At 44.3% G+C, this 17274-nt stretch overlaps 1 protein-coding gene across 1 annotated transcript in view; it reads right to left on the bottom strand.

Moving 5' to 3' along the window:
- The window catches only part of Ttn (titin), a 272282-nt gene that overhangs the window by 10061 nt on the left and 244947 nt on the right, over nucleotides 1–17274 (bottom strand). The window contains 23 exon segments of the mRNA XM_059260758.1: nucleotides 95–688; nucleotides 974–1279; nucleotides 1369–1944; nucleotides 2559–2858; nucleotides 2981–3286; nucleotides 3412–3996; nucleotides 4106–4408; nucleotides 4648–4950; nucleotides 5622–5921; nucleotides 6022–6309; nucleotides 6423–7016; nucleotides 7189–7470; nucleotides 7556–7861; nucleotides 8711–9016; nucleotides 9142–9438; nucleotides 9542–9832; nucleotides 9929–10234; nucleotides 10321–10623; nucleotides 10730–12796; nucleotides 12883–13182; nucleotides 13293–13580; nucleotides 14900–15193; nucleotides 15488–17254. Of these exon segments, the coding sequence (XP_059116741.1) occupies nucleotides 95–688; nucleotides 974–1279; nucleotides 1369–1944; nucleotides 2559–2858; nucleotides 2981–3286; nucleotides 3412–3996; nucleotides 4106–4408; nucleotides 4648–4950; nucleotides 5622–5921; nucleotides 6022–6309; nucleotides 6423–7016; nucleotides 7189–7470; nucleotides 7556–7861; nucleotides 8711–9016; nucleotides 9142–9438; nucleotides 9542–9832; nucleotides 9929–10234; nucleotides 10321–10623; nucleotides 10730–12796; nucleotides 12883–13182; nucleotides 13293–13580; nucleotides 14900–15193; nucleotides 15488–17254 (11262 nt within the window).

Raw genomic sequence — 17274 nt, forward strand, 5'->3', positions numbered from 1 at the left:
AGAACATGATTTAGCAAGACTGAATAGTACTTTGTCCCACAAAGTAACAATCGCTTGTCTAACACCAAACTGGTATTCACGGGTTTGTTTTTACCTTCCACTTCCAAGGAGGCAGTGCCAGACACAGATCCCCCTTGGTTGGTAGCTCTGACTTGGTAAACTGTGGCATCATCATCTGTGACACTTGCAATGATGAGCTGGTGGTAACCACCCTTAAATTCTTGAATTCTGTACTTGAGTCCATCTGCGATGATTTCTTTGCCTTGTCTGTACCATTTCACAATAGGTTTTGGATGGCCGGTCACCTTGCAGACCAAAGTGGCATTGCTCTGATAACGTACATTCAGGTTTCTCAGCTCCTCCTTGAAGTGTGGAGCCTGAATTGGGACGTCGGATTTTGGAGTGACAGGTTCTGATATTTCACTCCATTCACTCTCTCCACCTAGGTTTTCACATTTTACACGGAACTCGTACTCCAGACCTTCGATAAGGTTTTGCACTGAGAAGACAGTTTCCCGAATCTCTTCAGTCGTCACGGCAATCCACTTGTTCTGCTTCTTCTCTCGCTTCTCAAGGTAGTAATTTCTGATCTTTGCTCCTCCATCACTTGCAGGTGGCTTCCAGGCCACAACGCAAGAATCTTTTGTCACAGCAGTGATGGTCGGTCTACCAGGAACACTTGGCTTTTCTATTAAAAAAATAAATAAAAGATTGGTCATGTGTAAAATAGCTTTACTTTTTAAAATCCCATTTTAAATAAACAATGACTCCAAGGTTCTGTGCATCTACAAAGAAGGGAATCGAATATGCACATTCCCTTTAAGATATAGAAACATCCAGTTACAGTTAGAGAAAAACATACTTTATCTGAGTCTTCTATTCCCTCTCAAACTTTATTTCTGCTCAAAAGAATTTAATGGGGACAACCTTTTACCACATAGCTAAGAAGAGCTAGGGACCAGGTTGTGCTCACCAAACGGACTCTTGATGATCACAATGGAGGCGACCTCTAGTGGCTCACTGATGCCAAAGGTGTTCTGAGCCGAGACCCGGAAATAATAGCCGGCATTTTCTGTGAGGTTCACAATTCTGCAGGTTGTCACTGAGATGGCTGAAGACACCAATTGCCATTCAGCACCTTCCTTGGCCTCACATTTCTCCACCACATAATTGGTGATCCAGGAGCCTCCATCATCAGCGGGAGGCTTCCAGCTGATTACCACGGAGTTCTTCAGTAGTGCTTCAATCACAATTGGTCCTGTAGGTTTGTCTGGTTTATCTGTCGAGAGAAGGTAGATTGTAGTGGGTCTCACAGTGTGTTTCTTAATATCTTTGAAAAGAATGGTACCCAAAGCAAAAGCAGAATACCTTGTATTTCCACATCCAGGGTGGCATCAACCGTCCCAAAGACATTGCTGAGCTGAACCTTGTATTTCCCAGCATGAGTCTTACGTTGGACGTTCTTCATGACAAGGTGAGTGTAGTGCTCAGTGTTTTCAATAGTAATGCTTTCTGAGTTTTGCAAAAGTTTCTGGCCATGGAACCAAGTCATGGCAGGTACTGGGCGACCGATGTACATGACATGGAGCCGGAGTGTGGAGCCCACGGCCCCGTAATACTTCTCTTTCAGTGGGTAACCAGGGTGGAACTGCGGTGCCGCTTGCAGAAGCAGCTTACTGCTGGTTTCCACTTCGCCGACTTCATTTGTAGCTACGCATGTGTAAACACCTTCGTCTTCTTGTTCCTCTGTCATTACCGTCAGAGTATGCGTGCGCCCATCTGAAGACATTTTGTACTTCCGGCTTTGGATGAGCTCTTTACCAAACCGGTACCATTTAATGTCAGGGAGGGGCCTTCCAACTATCTGGCATGAGAGTTGCGCCGCTTCACCTAGTTTGGTGGTCACGTCAGCCATTTCTTTGCGTACTCCCGGGGCTTCTCCAGCTGCGCGTGATGAAAGATCATGTTAAATGCATCATCACCACTGAATCTGTGATCTGTTTGTGCATGTCAGCAATGGATTATCCTACTGATTAACACTTAAATAGATCCTATGATGTACATCGAAGACGCCTATAAGTTATCTTTCTAGGGTAAGATGGGAAATGGTGATTAAGTGAGCACATCATCCTACTGTGTCATATTGTGACTTTGTTTTTGGTTGGGAGGGCATTAAGGATGTATCATGAGGTTTGGAGGGAATAAGAATTCTCGGGATCAGCTTACAGGATTCTTGCCCTTGCTTAGGTTCACTGATGTGAGGTATGCTTGTTAACCTTCCAAATCTTGCTAAGAGGTAACAAAACCAAAAAGCTTATTGCATCAGAGTCTGGAGAAACGGTTGCAGAAAAATACGTAGTTCATTGTACCTAACATCTCCCGCTGGCATTTTGTATTTGGGGTGGCTTCTGATCAAATCTATCAGCTGTTCCATGTGTACACATCAAAGTACTTGATTTAACCGAATTCTCCAATAAAGCTTGTCAGTTTAACTTAGAATAGACGAAGAGTTACTTTTAACGGGTTTTGTTTCTAACAGAGAGCTGTAGGCTACTTACATGTTAGTTTAGTCTTTACAGACATAGCTGTTCTCCGTGGTCGGCTAAGCCCAGTCTCGTTCTCAGCAAAAACCCTGAACTCATATTCAGTAGCTTCTAGCAATCCCCCGATGGTGAACTGCCTGTCCTTGATCCGTTCCTTATTGCTCTTCTTCCAAGCACTGTCCCCGGACTGTCTATATTCAACCCAGTATCCGAGGATTTCTTTGCCACCATCACATTCAGGTTTCTCCCACTGGAGAGTGACACTGTCTTTGGATATTGAAAGAATCTCAAGTTCTCCTGGTTGGCTTGGCTTGTCTGAAAATTTTAAGATAATCAAGAAAGGAATTAGATTTACTAGTGGAAATGAGGCAGAGGCAAAAACTGGCTTGCTTCTTTGTTTTTGTTTGTTTTTTCTCCTTTATAAACACTTCACTTACCGAAGGGATCTTTACAAACAACTGGTTCAGAAGCAGGGCTGGTCTCACTCAGGCCAACATCATTCTGTGCGATGATACGGAATTGATATTCAGCATCAGGAACAAGGCCAGTGACAGTGTACATCGTGGTGGTTATCTGGGTTTTGTTGTGTCTGACCCACTTGTCAGTGGATGTCTCCTTGCGTTCAATGTAGTAGCCCGTGACTCGAGAGCCACCGTCATCTTTAGGTCGAGACCAGGACAAGCTAACAGAACTTTTGGTCACATCAAGTACTTCAGGAGGATTGCTTGGAGGTTCTGGTGGATCTGTAAATACAAGCGAAAAGGAGACATGGGTCAGAGTGCAATCCCAGATCTTGTGAGCTGGTAATCTGAAGAAATGTAAGCATACAAACCAACTTTTGTAACTTGGTGGTTGAAAGAGCACTTACTCAGTGGTGTCTTTGGTATGACTGGCTCCTCGGATTTCAAGGGTTTGCTTATGCCAAACTGGTTTTCTGCTGAGACTCGGAAATGATATTCCACATTCTCTTTGAGGCCTTTTACCACCAGAGATGTGCCTCGGACTCTGGAGTCAATGGTATACCAGGCAGCCTTAGGTACCTCTCTTCTCTCAAGGATGTAGCCCAAGATGTCAGCACCACCATCATCAGCAGGGGGTCTCCAGCTGACCCTTACAGAGCGAGCTTGTATGTCATCATATTCAAGTGGCCCTTCTGGAGTGTTGGGACTTCCTATCACCTTGACCTTGATGTAAACGGTCTTCTTGCCACATTTGTTTTCCAGAACCAAGTCGTAAGTTCCAGAATCATCTCTGTCTGCTTCTTTGATCACAAGCTCAGTATGTGTTTCAGATGTTGCAATCATGGCACGCTTACTAATGTCTTGGCCTTCCTTGGTCCATTTACATATTGGGAATGGTTTTCCTTTGATTGGTATGGTAAGTCTGATGACTCCACCTTGTCGGACAAAGACACCTTCCTGGTATCTTTCATCAAGTTCATAGTCAGGGTATTCTGAGAAAAAAGGAAGGATTACAATTTATTTATTGATTGATTTTGAATGGGGGAGTAGGAAAAAGTCGTAAGGCAATTCCAGCAGCAAGTAAACACTGATGTATCTTACCAAGCATCTCTGTGACTTTGACTGTTCCTGGTACCTCAGCAGGTTCCCCAGGTCCGCCAGCATTACAAGCTAGGACACGGAATCTGTATTCAGCGCCCTGAGGTAGGTGTGTTAGGGTGTACTCCCGAATCTTCGTTGGGGTGGTGTTACATTTGGTCCATTCACGTTGATCTACTTTTTGCATTTCAATCAAGTATCCTGTGACTTTAGATCCACCTTCATCTTCTGGAACACTCCAGGCCAGAGAGACTGATGTCCTTGTTGTATCTGTAACTCTTGGATTTTGTGGCTTTCCTGGTGGAGCTGGGAAGGAAAAGGACAAAAGTATACTTGTTAGAGTTGGAGCGAGGTGATAAACTGACTGTGCCATCTAACGAATTCAGTGTGTTGCTGAAATACGGACTATCAGCATTTTTGTTTTCCACATTTTTGAATTCTATATTCTGTTGTGGTGGTAATTCCAAGTCTGTAGTTCAGAAGGTTGAATTTCACCACATAAAAATCGTATCTCAATAAACTTGGCTTCTAAGAAATCTATTTACCAATTGGATCCATGGCAACGGTGGGTTTGGAAGGACGACTTGGTTTTCCAGTCCCTCTGGCATTGATGGCTGTGACACGGTGTTCATATTCGAGGCCTTCAATAAGGCCGGTGGAGCGGTACCGCGTCATTGTCACCGGCACTTTGTTTACACGGACCCATCGATCTGCTCTTACTTCCTTACGCTCCACAATATATCCAGTCACTTGGGAGCCACCGTCATCTTCAGGGGGATACCAAGTAAGCGTCATGCCATCACGGGAGACGTCAAATATTTGTAATGTTTCTGGAGGTCCGGGGATACCTGTAGCGAGACAGAGGAAAATAAAATATGACAACATGAACAAAGAAATCCTGTTTGTGTGTGTTATGGTTTTAGTTGGTATTTTAGATGGTTTGAAAGACAAATGACCATTTTCCCAGTGCCTTCACTTTGTGTTTTTTTCCCCAATTTTGTTGTATCCTATTTTCTTCAGTTTTAAAAATATTAAGCATACATTTTATACTTTCTTCTATTGGAGTATCTATACTCCCTCCCTTGCATGCATTTTCTCTTCATCTCATTTTTTCTGAGACTCTCTTTTCTTTTTCATTTCTTTTTTTTTTTAAAGATTTATTTATTATGTATACAGTGTTCTGCCTGCATGTACACTTGCAGGCCAGAAAAGAGCGCCAGATCTCATTATGGACAGTTGTGAGCCACCATGTGGTTACTGGGAATTGAACTCAGGACCTCTGGAAGAGCAGCCAGTGTTCTTAACTACTGAGCCACCTCTCCAGTCCCTCTTTTTCATTTTCTTTCAACCAAGTAAAGAAATTAAAAAAAAAAAAAAAAGCTAACACTGTTGAGAGCTGCCAAGCAATACTGTTTAGAAACCTTAGGAAAACCCAGGGCATAATTTTACAGGCTGTTTTTCTTCACACTGAGTGGAAATTCAGATATAGGGAACGTGGTGGACAAGTTCAAGAACTTACTGATGCTGCTTCGGCATTCTATGACCTCAGACTGCAAGTAAGAGCCAATCCCAAAGCGGTTGGTGGCGGCTACCCGGAACACATATTCATTTCCTTCTGTGAGTCTGGTAAACTTAAATGTTGGTCTTGTCACTGATTCTGAAACTGGCAGCCAGCCCGGACGATGAGCATCACGTTGTTCTACCACGTAGCCACTGAGGGGAGCACCACCATCCAGTTCAGGTGGTTCCCAGGAAATGGTAACTGATGTAGCATCAATTTCATCAATCTTGATGGGCCCAGTCGGTGGACCAGGCTTGTCTGTGAAAGACAGAGAAATCAGGAGGTGAATTTTTACTGCAAATCAAAATCGGTGCTCGACCATTAACGACTAAATTGTAACTTGGTCACACATCCTTACCAAGAATGATAACTTTGATGGTCTCGGAGGTAGTTCCAGTAACATTCTTCAGTTCGAGTGTGTATTCTCCAGTGTCTCTTATGGTTGTTTCACGGATGGTTAACTTGGTGACTTTAGCGTGGGTTTCAACGGTGACACGCTCTGATTCTCTCAGTTTCGAACCAGCAAAGAACCAAGAAGCAGTAGGAGGTGGACGGCCAGCAATAGGGATCACCAGCTCAATGGGTCTGCCAGCTGGGACATGGATGGTCTTTTGAGGCATTGTAGAAAGGTCAATTGTTGGCAACACTGTGAGAAAGAAATCAGGCATTTATTTTTACATACAATTTCTGAAGATGAAGTGTCTTGACTCCTCAATGTTTTCATTTGTTTTTACTATGATATGGGCGTTCAGTACCTACCTCTGAGGTCTTGTACAGTCACAGCTGTAACGATCTCTCTTGGTTCTGACACACCTTTCTGATTTTGTGCCCTCACTCTAAACAAGTACTGTTCACCTTCATTCAAGGAGATAACAGTGTGCTCTAAGACTGTGGGTTTCAAAGTGACAACTTTCATCCATCTCTCTGTACCAGCTTTGCAGGCCTCAAGAACATAGCCAGTGAGCCGACTTCCCCCATCATAGAGTGGCTTTTCCCAGGCGAGGGTGACGGTGGATTTGGTGACGTCAACCACTTCTAGTTTTGTGGGCACCAAAGGTACTTCAGAGATGAGAACTGCATCTGATGTTTCACAAGGCTCTCCGATGCCATAGATATTCTCTGGAAGCACTCTGAAGTAGTACATGGTTCCTTCTACAAGGCCAGATATTCGGTAAAGAGTCTTGCTGCATTTAGTGGTTACTGTTTTGAATGCCCTCATGGCGGCTTCTCGCTTCTCAATAATGTAATTATTGACTGGAGCCCCACCATCAATGGTAGGGATTTCCCAAGTGATGGTCACAGAATCTCTTGAGACTTCCTTAACACTCACTGAAGGACAGGGACCAGGAGTATCTTTAAAAAAAAAAGGTCAGAAGAAAAGATTCATGCTTACTGATACTTTTTTAATTACAGGAGAAATAGAATCAATGTAGGTTTCCTCTAGTGAGGTAATCAATAATACACCAAGGTGTACCTTTTGAGGTCTCTACGCACAGCTCAGCTCAACTTTAAGAAAACGACTTACCATAGACTTTAACAAGGACCGTTGCCGACTTCTTGCCGGATTGGTTTTCAGCTTCGATTGTGTATTTTCCAGCATCATATCGATTAACTTTGTCCACAATGAGTAAAGAGTAGCTCTCCGTGTTGTCAATAATTGCCCGATTGGCGAGGTCAATGCCTTTCTTGCTCCATGTGATGACAGGAGATGGTCTTCCAGATACAGACACCATCAGGCGCAATGAGGCTCCGGCCCTGATAGTTACAGTCTTCTTCAGATCGTCTGCAAGCTCAAGATCTGGTATTTCTGGAAAGCAGATGTCAAAAGGTAATTAATTCATGCACAGGTGGGACGGGAAAACAATTCATGTGCAAGTTTCGATGTTAAATACCTAGTCTTTCCACGGGCTCAATCTCAGCAAGTGCTTCGCTGTACTCACTCATACCCTTCACGTTCACAGCAGCAACCCTGAAAGAGTATTTCTGACCCATTTTAAGGTCTGGCACAGTGAATTCGTTGTTCCTTATTGTGGCGTTTGTATGCACTCGGCACCATTGATCAGTGTCCTTCTCCTGCATTTCCAGGACATATCCTATGATGTCAGCACCACCATCATACATGGGCTTGGTCCATGCCAAACTGATACTGCGCTTGGTGGTATCCACAACTCTTGGAGCGGAAGGTGGTCCAGGGGTGTCTGAAATTTAAAAGTGAGATAGAGGCATCACACAAATAAGAAGAGTTGGGAATCACAGTCGTGTTTTCAAGACTCACAGAGGCATTCAAGACTTTCCAAGACCCTCGTTGTAACAGGATTTTAATTTTTTGAATACTCTAGGACAACACTTATGCTACATTTTCACTAATTATTTCAAGATTTAATTCCTCTGGGGATGCATCTCTTTCTTTCTCTCACATTGGCTAGCAAAGGTGGTATACTCTCTCTTAGCTCAGTTCCTTTCTTAGCTCGTTCTCAGGGACTTTTCTTCAGTTGCTCTTCTTTCACTGGATTAATATCACACATCCCCTCTATATGTCTAATGAATGCAGGAATCTGATCCTGTCTTTCCCCTCTTTAGTCCCAGGGGCTTACTCCTTTTAGCTCTTGGGCTCAAACTCTAGAAAAGCCTTTATGTTATTTTTGAAGGCCATATAATCCTTATTTTTTAGGGGACTTTATGTCCCCCTAAGCCTCTTCTCAAAATGGACTTTGTTATTTTCCTGCTCAATACTTATCAGTAGAACTTATTTTTTCACTCTCTTACAAGACTTACGATATATATCTCACACTGATAATAAAACAACTTATTGCTTTTCACAAACCAGACAAATACTGTAACAGTTTTCAGCAATGCTAACTGCTACCACTAATATAAGTAACAGTTAAAGTGCTATATGTCTATTTCAAGATCACAGTAGTAATAAAAATCTATACTAGGTATATGCTGTTCATGAATTCTGAAGTTCCCGGGGATACCACATTGGAACATTTTTGTCCTATGGTCTTGGCTGGCATGGGGTTAACTGTCTGACTCTCAGGACTCACATGATGGCTCTCTGCATGAGATGAAGTTGGAGGCTTCACTGGGTTCGCTGTTACCAGCAGCGTTCACTGCAGTTACCCGGAACTGATAGTCACAACCTTCCATCAGGCTGGTCACCTTCAGCCTGGTGTCATATACCACGTAGTCTTTGTTGACACGTGTCCAGCGCAAGCTCTTTTTCTCACGTTTGTCCACCAGGTAGTTGCTGATTTCATTGCCGCCATCGGATTCAGGTTTCGTCCACTGAATAATGATGTGCTCTTTGCCGGCCCCAACTTCTTCTGGTATGCCAGGTTGTGATGGAATTGCTGTTCGTATTTAATGCAAATGAGAAGGATCAGGATTGTACACAATCACTATGAGCCTTTCTACTCCTCTTCATTGATTCACTAACATTTTAATCACCAGAGTGTCTTAAAAAGTCAATACTCACTGAAAGAATTCCTGGCCACAATTGGCTCCGACTCGACCGGCACACCAAGGCCGTATTTGTTCACTGCCCTCACTCGGAACGTGTATTCATTGTTCTTGATGAGTCTGGTAACGACGTAGGACACAGTTAGGCACTCTCCTTCAACAATCACCCAGTTGAGCCTGCTCGTCTCACGCCTCTCTACGATGTAGTGCGTTATTTCAGCTCCGCCGTCTTCCTGAGGAAGGCTCCAGGCTAATGTGCACTTCTCCTCGGTTACTCTGCTGACGGTGAGTTTCCCACATGGGCCAGGGGAGTCTGAAACAGGCAGGGTGACAAGTCGTGATGAACAGCGCATTTGAAAGTTTCATGATGCCAAAAAAAAAAAAAAAAAAAAAAAAAGTGCCTTTGATGTACTTACCGAGAACTTTGACCATGACGGACACAGACTTGGTCCCACTGGCGTTCTTGACTGTCAGGGTGTATTTTCCACTGTCGCTTCTGTCACAGTACTTGATCACGGCAGTTGCTCGCTTGCCAGTGTACTGTAGAGAGACCTTTTCACAGAGATCTAGTTCCTTGTCTCCTTTGGTCCAGATGATTTTGGGTTCAGGTTTGCCACCAACGGCAGCATCAAGAACAAGATCTGAACCAGCTCTGATGGTCACCAGATCACCTTGTAACCTGGCGTCTAATTCAGCTTTGGGTGGCGCTGTTCATAGGCAAGATAAATCTGAATGAATATCTGACAGTTGGGATATCCACTTACGTGTCGTAAGATGAGGGGAAAGCAGTGACCGTTTCTTACCGTATTCATCTCTGCAAGTGACAGGGCCTGTAGATTCAGAGCCTTTGCTAATCACACCTGCTGCGTTCTTGGCCAACACACGGAATTCGTAGGTGTCCCCTTCACTGAGAGCGGTCACAGTGAAGAAATTGTCAGAGACGATGGTATAGTTGCACTTCAGCCAGCGGCCATCTCCAACTTCACTGACCGGCTTCCGTTCAATGATGTAGCCCACAACTTTGCTGCCTCCGTCATACACCGGGGCCGACCAAATTAGTGACACCGTTGACCTTGTGACATCTGTCACTTCTGGTCTACCTGGTGGATCTGGAAGGGATATAAAAGAAGGTTAGAAATACGAGGTTCTAAGACCAGGAAGAGTAGAAAATATACCTTTAGAATCTTAGACGTACCGACTGGGTTTTGAGCCATGATGGGTCTCGAAGCTTCACTGGCCTTGCTGACGCCTGCGGCATTGAGCGCATATGTTCTGAACTGATACTCCAGTCCTTCTACTAAGCCTGTCACTTTGTAGTTGCACTCTGAACACGGCACTTTGTTTTCCTTCACCCAGAGAATGGTGTTCCGTTCTTTCTTCTCGACCCAATAGCCAACGATTTTGCTGCCCCCATCGTGGTAGGGTTCTTCCCAGCGAATTGACATGGCATTGGCAGACACATAGTAGACCTCAGGTCTGGTAGGAGCACTTGGTGGAACTAAATAGAGACAGGAATATGGAAGGAACGCAGTTTTAAAAAATTCAGTGGAGATATTTGAAAATATTTTCAACAGACTTTGAAATTTGGTTTTTATTTTTCTTACCAAATGGATGTTCGGCCACGATGGGTGCTGATTCCAGAGGCTTGCTGACCCCAAATCTGTTCTCGGAGCTGACACGGAAACAGTATTCTTTGTATTTCGTGAGGTGAGTGACTTTGATCTGAGTGCGTTTCACGCTGGAGTTGACAAGCTGCCAGGCCGTTGTACCTGACTCGCGCTTTTCAACTATGTAGTTAGTAATGTCTGTGCCTCCATCATCTTTGGGCTCGGTCCATGATAGGACGCATGATTCAGCCGAGACAGACGAGACCTCAATGGGACCAGTTACTGGCCCTGGCCTTCCAATGACCACAACTGTGATAGTAAATGTTTTAACACCAGCTGTATTTTCCAGGGTCAGGAAGTATCTGCCAGAGTCACCTCTCATGCTGTCCTTTACAGTCAGGGTGGTCCTGTCTTTTGTTGTTGTGATGCTCATTCGGTCTGTCTCCTTGAGTCTCATTTCTTCTAGTTTCCATGTTACCTTGGGGGCAGGACGACCACTGATTGGCACGTCAATGGTAAATGTGCTTCCAGCCTTGCAAGTTATGAGCTGATTGGTGATTCCGGTGAGATCAGCAGTGGGCTCAATTTGAGGCTCCTTGATGATGACCGATGAGAAGGCTTCTCTGGGTTCACTGTAGCCAGCATCATTCTTGGCTTTCACCCGGAATTCATATTCGGTGTTCTCAACGAGGCGCTCCACTGTGAAAGTCAGCTGTTTGGTGTGACCAGCTTCAACCCAGAAGTCAGACCCCTTTTGTCTCATTTCAAGCAGGTAGCTGGTGATCCGACTGCCTCCATCATGGTCAGGTTTAAGCCAAGCTAAGACTGCAGAGGATTTGCTAGTGTCCACGACATCAAGTCTCCTAGGTGGAGCAGGCTGTTCTGTGGCTACAATTGGTTCTGGCATTTCATAGGGCTCACCAACGCCGTACTCATTTTCAGCAGAAACACGGAAATAGTACGGAACACCTTCTGTCAGATCGCTGACTTTGAGAATCTGGCGAGTGCATTTTTCACTGACCACCTGCCAGCTACGGCGACTCGCTTCTCGTTTCTCTATCACGTAGTGATGGATTCGGGCACCACCATCAAGGAGAGGGGCATCCCACATCAGTGTAGCAGATCCCCGGGTCACATCTTTGAAGGTAATTGGACCGGGTGGCCCTGGAGAGTCTAGCACCTTCACGGTGAATGTTATCGATTTTCTACCACTGTTGTTTTCCACGGTGAATGTGTATTTCCCTGCATCATTTCTGTTGCAATTTTCCACAGTGAGGGTGCTGAAGGAGTCGGTTGTGTGGACATCAGCCCGAATGCTAAGGTTAGAGTCAGGCTTGCTCCATACGGCTGTAGGAGTAGGTCTACCCTTGTAGGCAATGAAGAGTCGAATGCTAGCTCCTGCTCTAACAATGTGAGTCTGCTTGAAGTTTGCATCAATGTCCAACTCAGGAGCGGATAACCGATCGACTGCTTGGATTGTGCCCGTCACCTCGCAGCTGTCTCCTTTCCCAGCGCCGTTGACGGCACTCACCCGGAATTTGTATTCTTCACCTGCCTGTAGATCAGTGACTGTGTATCTTGTTTTCACACACGGCTCCGTGTTTACTTTGTGCCAGTCCCCTAAGTCAGCTTTGCACATTTCTATTATGTACCCAATTATCTCCATCCCGCCATCGAAGACCGGCCTGGCCCATTCTAAGCTCACAGTTGTCTTCGACGTGTCCGTCACTTTGACCACTGCGGGAGCACTTGGTGGGTTAACGGGCTCTCTACATTTGATGAGTCTTGAAATTCCACTGGCTGGTCCTACACCCGCAGCATTTTCAGCCATGACATGGAATTCATACTCGTTGCCTTCTACCAGACCAGTGACTTTGAATCTTGTCTCAGAGATTGGTCGTTTGCTGATCACTTTCACCCATCTTGTGCTTTTCTTTTCTCTTCTTTCGAGGATGTAGTGTTGAATCTCATTGCCACCGTCTGATTCTGGCCTTGTCCAGGTCAGGGTGATGCTGTTGCCTGTTACATTGCTAGGTTCTGGAATTCCAGGGGCATCCGGAATGGCTGTAAAAGGGGAAAACCAGTTAGATTCGTTTGCTTAGAACGTTAATCTCATGACATGACACCATTTAGTAGAACTGGAAACTTACTGTATTGTATCTGAGCAACCACAGGGTCAGACTCAAGTGGCCGGCCAACACCAAACTTGTTAGCTGCAGAAACGCGGAACTGATACTCATTGCCGGTTATTAGTTTAATGGCAGTGTAACTGTGGGCTTCGCAGTTATCCTCAATTAATGCCCACGCAAGTCTGCTGGTCTCCCGTTTTTCAATGATGTAATGGGTGACAGGAGAGCAGCCATCGTTGAGGGGTGCATCCCACCACAAGGTCATCTTCTCACCAGTAATATTAGTGAATCTTATTGGCCCGACTACCTTTCCGGGTGTATCTGGAAGGAAAAGTTTTGAGAATTACTTTCTCTTTTCTTGTCCACTGAAGTAAAATTAGCCATATCCCTAGCCCAAGTGCCATAAATCATACTGAATTATTTTAAAATACCTTGTACTTTCACAGTAACTTCTGCTTTTGTAGAACCAGACACATTTTTGGCTTCCACTGTATAAACACCACGATGATCTCGAGTTGCATCTCTCACAAAGAGGCTGGTAGAGCCAAGAACATCAGTTATCTCCATGTTCATTCTCCTCTCAATTTCAACTCCGTCTTTGAACCAAGTGACTCTTGGTACTGGTCGCCCTTGGACCAAAGCTTTGATTCTAAGGCTGTCTCCAGACTTAATAACAAGACCATCGAAGTACTCGGGGCCAAACTCTACTGTTGGTGGAACTGTAAAAGAGCAGAACAATACTTATTAATTTAACTTAATAAAGACATAACACAGACACAGTTTTCTTTTTCTTTTCTTTCTTTCTTTCTTTCTTTCTTTCTTTCTTTCTTTCTTTCTTTCTTTCTTTCTTTCTTTCTTTCTTTCTTTCTTTCTTTCTTTTTTTTTGAGACAGGGTTTCTCTGTGTAGTTTTGGTGCCTTTCCTGGAACTCACTCTGTAGACCAGGCTGGCCTCGAACTCACAGAAATTCCCCTGGCTCTGCCTCTCGAGTGCTGGGATTAAAGGCATGTGCCACCACTGCCTGGCTACAAACATAATTTTCATTAGGACCACATCATAAATCCTGGGAAGGTGATCATTTCCATGACACCAAAGGCCATTTTGAAAGGAACTAGTGATTGAGAGTTTAGACTGCAGCATTAAACGTTTCTCCACTATTAAATTATTCCCGTTGTTACTCCTGGCATGTGTTTCCTTTGCATTGCCCTTTGTAGAAAACTGCAACATTTGCCAGTCTTTACTTCCTAATAGTATTACATATCCAAGCAAGTTCCTGGGGGAAGCCAATAGCTTCGCACAAGCGCATAATGATTGGATTGCTTCATATGTATTGCATTTGTGAATAACTGGTATAGATAGGCAGCTATTCCTAGGAACCATTTAATTTACTATAAATGGCTAAGACTACAAACGTAAAAACTCATTCCTTCTTGCTTGATATTTACATGGGAATGGCATAAAATAACAGACATAGTGGTCAATAACTGATATCAAAAAGGACTTCATTTATCCAGTGTTGTGGGATAATCTTTTTGTACACTGTGAAGGTATGTCTTTGCCAAGACGCTTTCTGATTGGTTTAATAAAGAGCTGACTGGTCAACAGCTAGCCAGGAGAGGATAGGTGGGATTTCCTGGGAGAGAGAGGAAAAGGAGAAGGAATCTAGGTACATGGATTTTACCAGCAGATTGGGAGCAAGTTGGACTCGCCATAATGAGGAAAGGTGAAAGCCACACAACAAAATATAGATTAATAAAAGCAGGTTAATTTAGTATTAAGAGCTAGTTAGGGAAGAGCCTAAGCCAAAGCCCAAGCTTTCATGATTAACACTGTCTCCATGTCATTATCGGGGAGCTGGTAATCCCACAAAGGAAAGTCCAACTGCATTTGAGAAAGCCTGCTACAATCCACGTGACTGCCTTAGCTAATCTATAGAAAATGACCTCTGTCCCCTTTTACAGACCGGAAGCCAAAAACATTTTTTTTTTTTTTAACGTGACTACTCTTTTTCACAATGGAAACCAGGTGGAAATGCTTACCGTTTTCATCTCTTGTCATGATGAGGCCAGAAGACTGTGAGGGTGGGCTTATAGTTCCGACAGCGTTTCTTGCAATGATTCTGAACTCGTACCGATCCCCAGGACTAAGTCCTGTAACGGTGTACTGACATTCACTGACGTCAGTGAAGTTGCAGCGTACCCAGCGATCACTTCCTTGCCGTTTCTCAATGCTGTAGGCCACTATCTTGCTTCCCCCATCACGCAAAGGTGGGTTCCATTTAAGTGTGATGGTTTCCCGGGTGACATCAATATAATCAGGAGTGCCAGGTGGGTCTGAAAAAGTACAGGGAAGTTAAATACGATGCTATATCGGTAATCATCTTTTAATTACCAATAAAATAAAACAACATGGATAAACCTTGCAGGCACATTTCAACTTTCTGCTTCATGGTCTTTCAAAGAATTCTAAATTACTTTATTAGATAGAGTTCAAACCATCCCTCTAGCCTTACATGACAAGGAGATAGAGCCAAGAGGGTGACTTCTGCAAGAGAAGCAGTGTTTGATGTATTTATTGCTAATATAGTTGGTTGCTTAATTAAATATATGTGAATAACAGTGACTTACCCACTGGAGAAACAGCTAATGTAAACTTGCTTGGGTCACTGGGTGAGCTTAGACCAGCAGAGTTCTCAGCATATACACGGAACTGGTAGTCCAGTCCTTCTATTAAGCCAGTTGCTCTATATTCTCTTCCAGATATTGGTGATGTGTTAACCCTTTGCCAGAGGATGCTGTTTCTTTCTTTCCTTTCAACATGGAATCCCGTCACTTCTGAACCACCATCATAAACTGGTGCATCCCAAGTTAGTGACATGCCATCTGAGGTCACATTGTATATGACTGGTTTTCCTGGAGGGCCAGGAATCCTGAATTGGTGTTTTGCCACGATAATATTCGAGACAAGTGGCTCGCTCACTCCATATCTATTTTCTGCTCTAACTCTAAACTGGTATTCAGAGTCTTTGACCAGATTGGAAACTTTGAAAGTTGTCCTGGCGACACTTGAACACACCATCTTCCAATTAGTTTGTGAAGCTTCCCGCTTCTCAATGCTGTAACAAGTAATTTCTCCTCCTCCATCATCTTCAGGTACGTCCCATGACATGATGGCACTGTCAGCCTTGATTTCATCAAATCGAATGGGCCCTTTGGGCTTTGATGGCGGGCCAAGGGTGATGACTGTAATGGGGAATGAGTTTCTACATACTGCATTGTCGAGAATAACAGTGTATTTCCCCCCGTGCTCCTTCTTTACATTCTTAATACTCAAGGTAATTTTGTTTTCTGTTTTACTGAAACGAACGTATTCACTTTCTTTCAGTGGCAAACCGTCTTTCAGCCAGCTGATGGATGGCTTGGGTTTTCCTTTATAAGGTAACTCAAGGTGGACATTATGTCCGATTCTCACAGATATTTGTGCACCTGGGATTTCTGACAAGTCAACTTCAGGCGTAATTACAAGCTCCTTCACTGTCAGTGGCCCAATCGTGACAGGGTCACTCTGTCCTTTCTCATTTCTAGCGGACACTCGGAATTCCAAGACGGATTGCTCTTTAAGCTGTCCAATCTCAATCTCGCAGGTCTTACTGATGCCAGCGTGTGACCAGGCTTGTTCGCCTTTGCCCTTCCTTTCCACAACATAGTCTGTGATGATGCTCCCGCCATCGAAGTCAGGTTTGGTCCAGCTCAGGACAACAGATGTCTTTGTAGAATCTTTCATGGAGAGGTCACGGATAGGTGCTGGGACCTCAGCAGCCTTCACAGGCTCTGTAGTCTCACAGGGCTCCCCAATTCCAATTTCATTTTCTGCAAGAACTCTGAAGAAGAATGGAGTCTTCTCTGATAAGTCGGTTACCTTAAAGGATGTGCCGGAACACTTGTGTGACACAACAGACCATGTTCTCTTTGTGGCATCTCTCTTTTCAATGACATAATTAATGATGGGAGACCCTCCATCGATGAGAGGTGGATCCCATAGCAACGTGACCGTGCCTAGGGAAACATGTTTCACCTGTAGCTTCTGGCAGGCAGCTGGTGTATCGAGTACTTTAACACTCACAGTGGAGGATTTTGGCTGGCCCACTCCGTTTTCTATCGTCAGGATGTATTTTCCTGTGTCATTGCGAGTCACTTGAGGAATAACAAGTAAGGACGATGAATCGGTGTTTTGGATGTTGTATCTGGCATCACTGCCAAGATTCTTCTCGTCTTTCCTCCAGGTGACAGTAGGGGGCGGTCTGCCTTTAAAGGGAATCAGTATTTGCACATCTTCACCAGCTTTAGCGATAACAGATGTTCTGAGAGCCACATCCAGGTCGATTTCTGGTTCCTCTGTAGACACAAAATGGACA

This window comes from Peromyscus eremicus, chromosome 4 (genome assembly GCF_949786415.1).
Source record: "Peromyscus eremicus chromosome 4, PerEre_H2_v1, whole genome shotgun sequence".
In the NCBI taxonomy this organism is placed as follows: Eukaryota; Metazoa; Chordata; class Mammalia; order Rodentia; family Cricetidae; genus Peromyscus; species Peromyscus eremicus.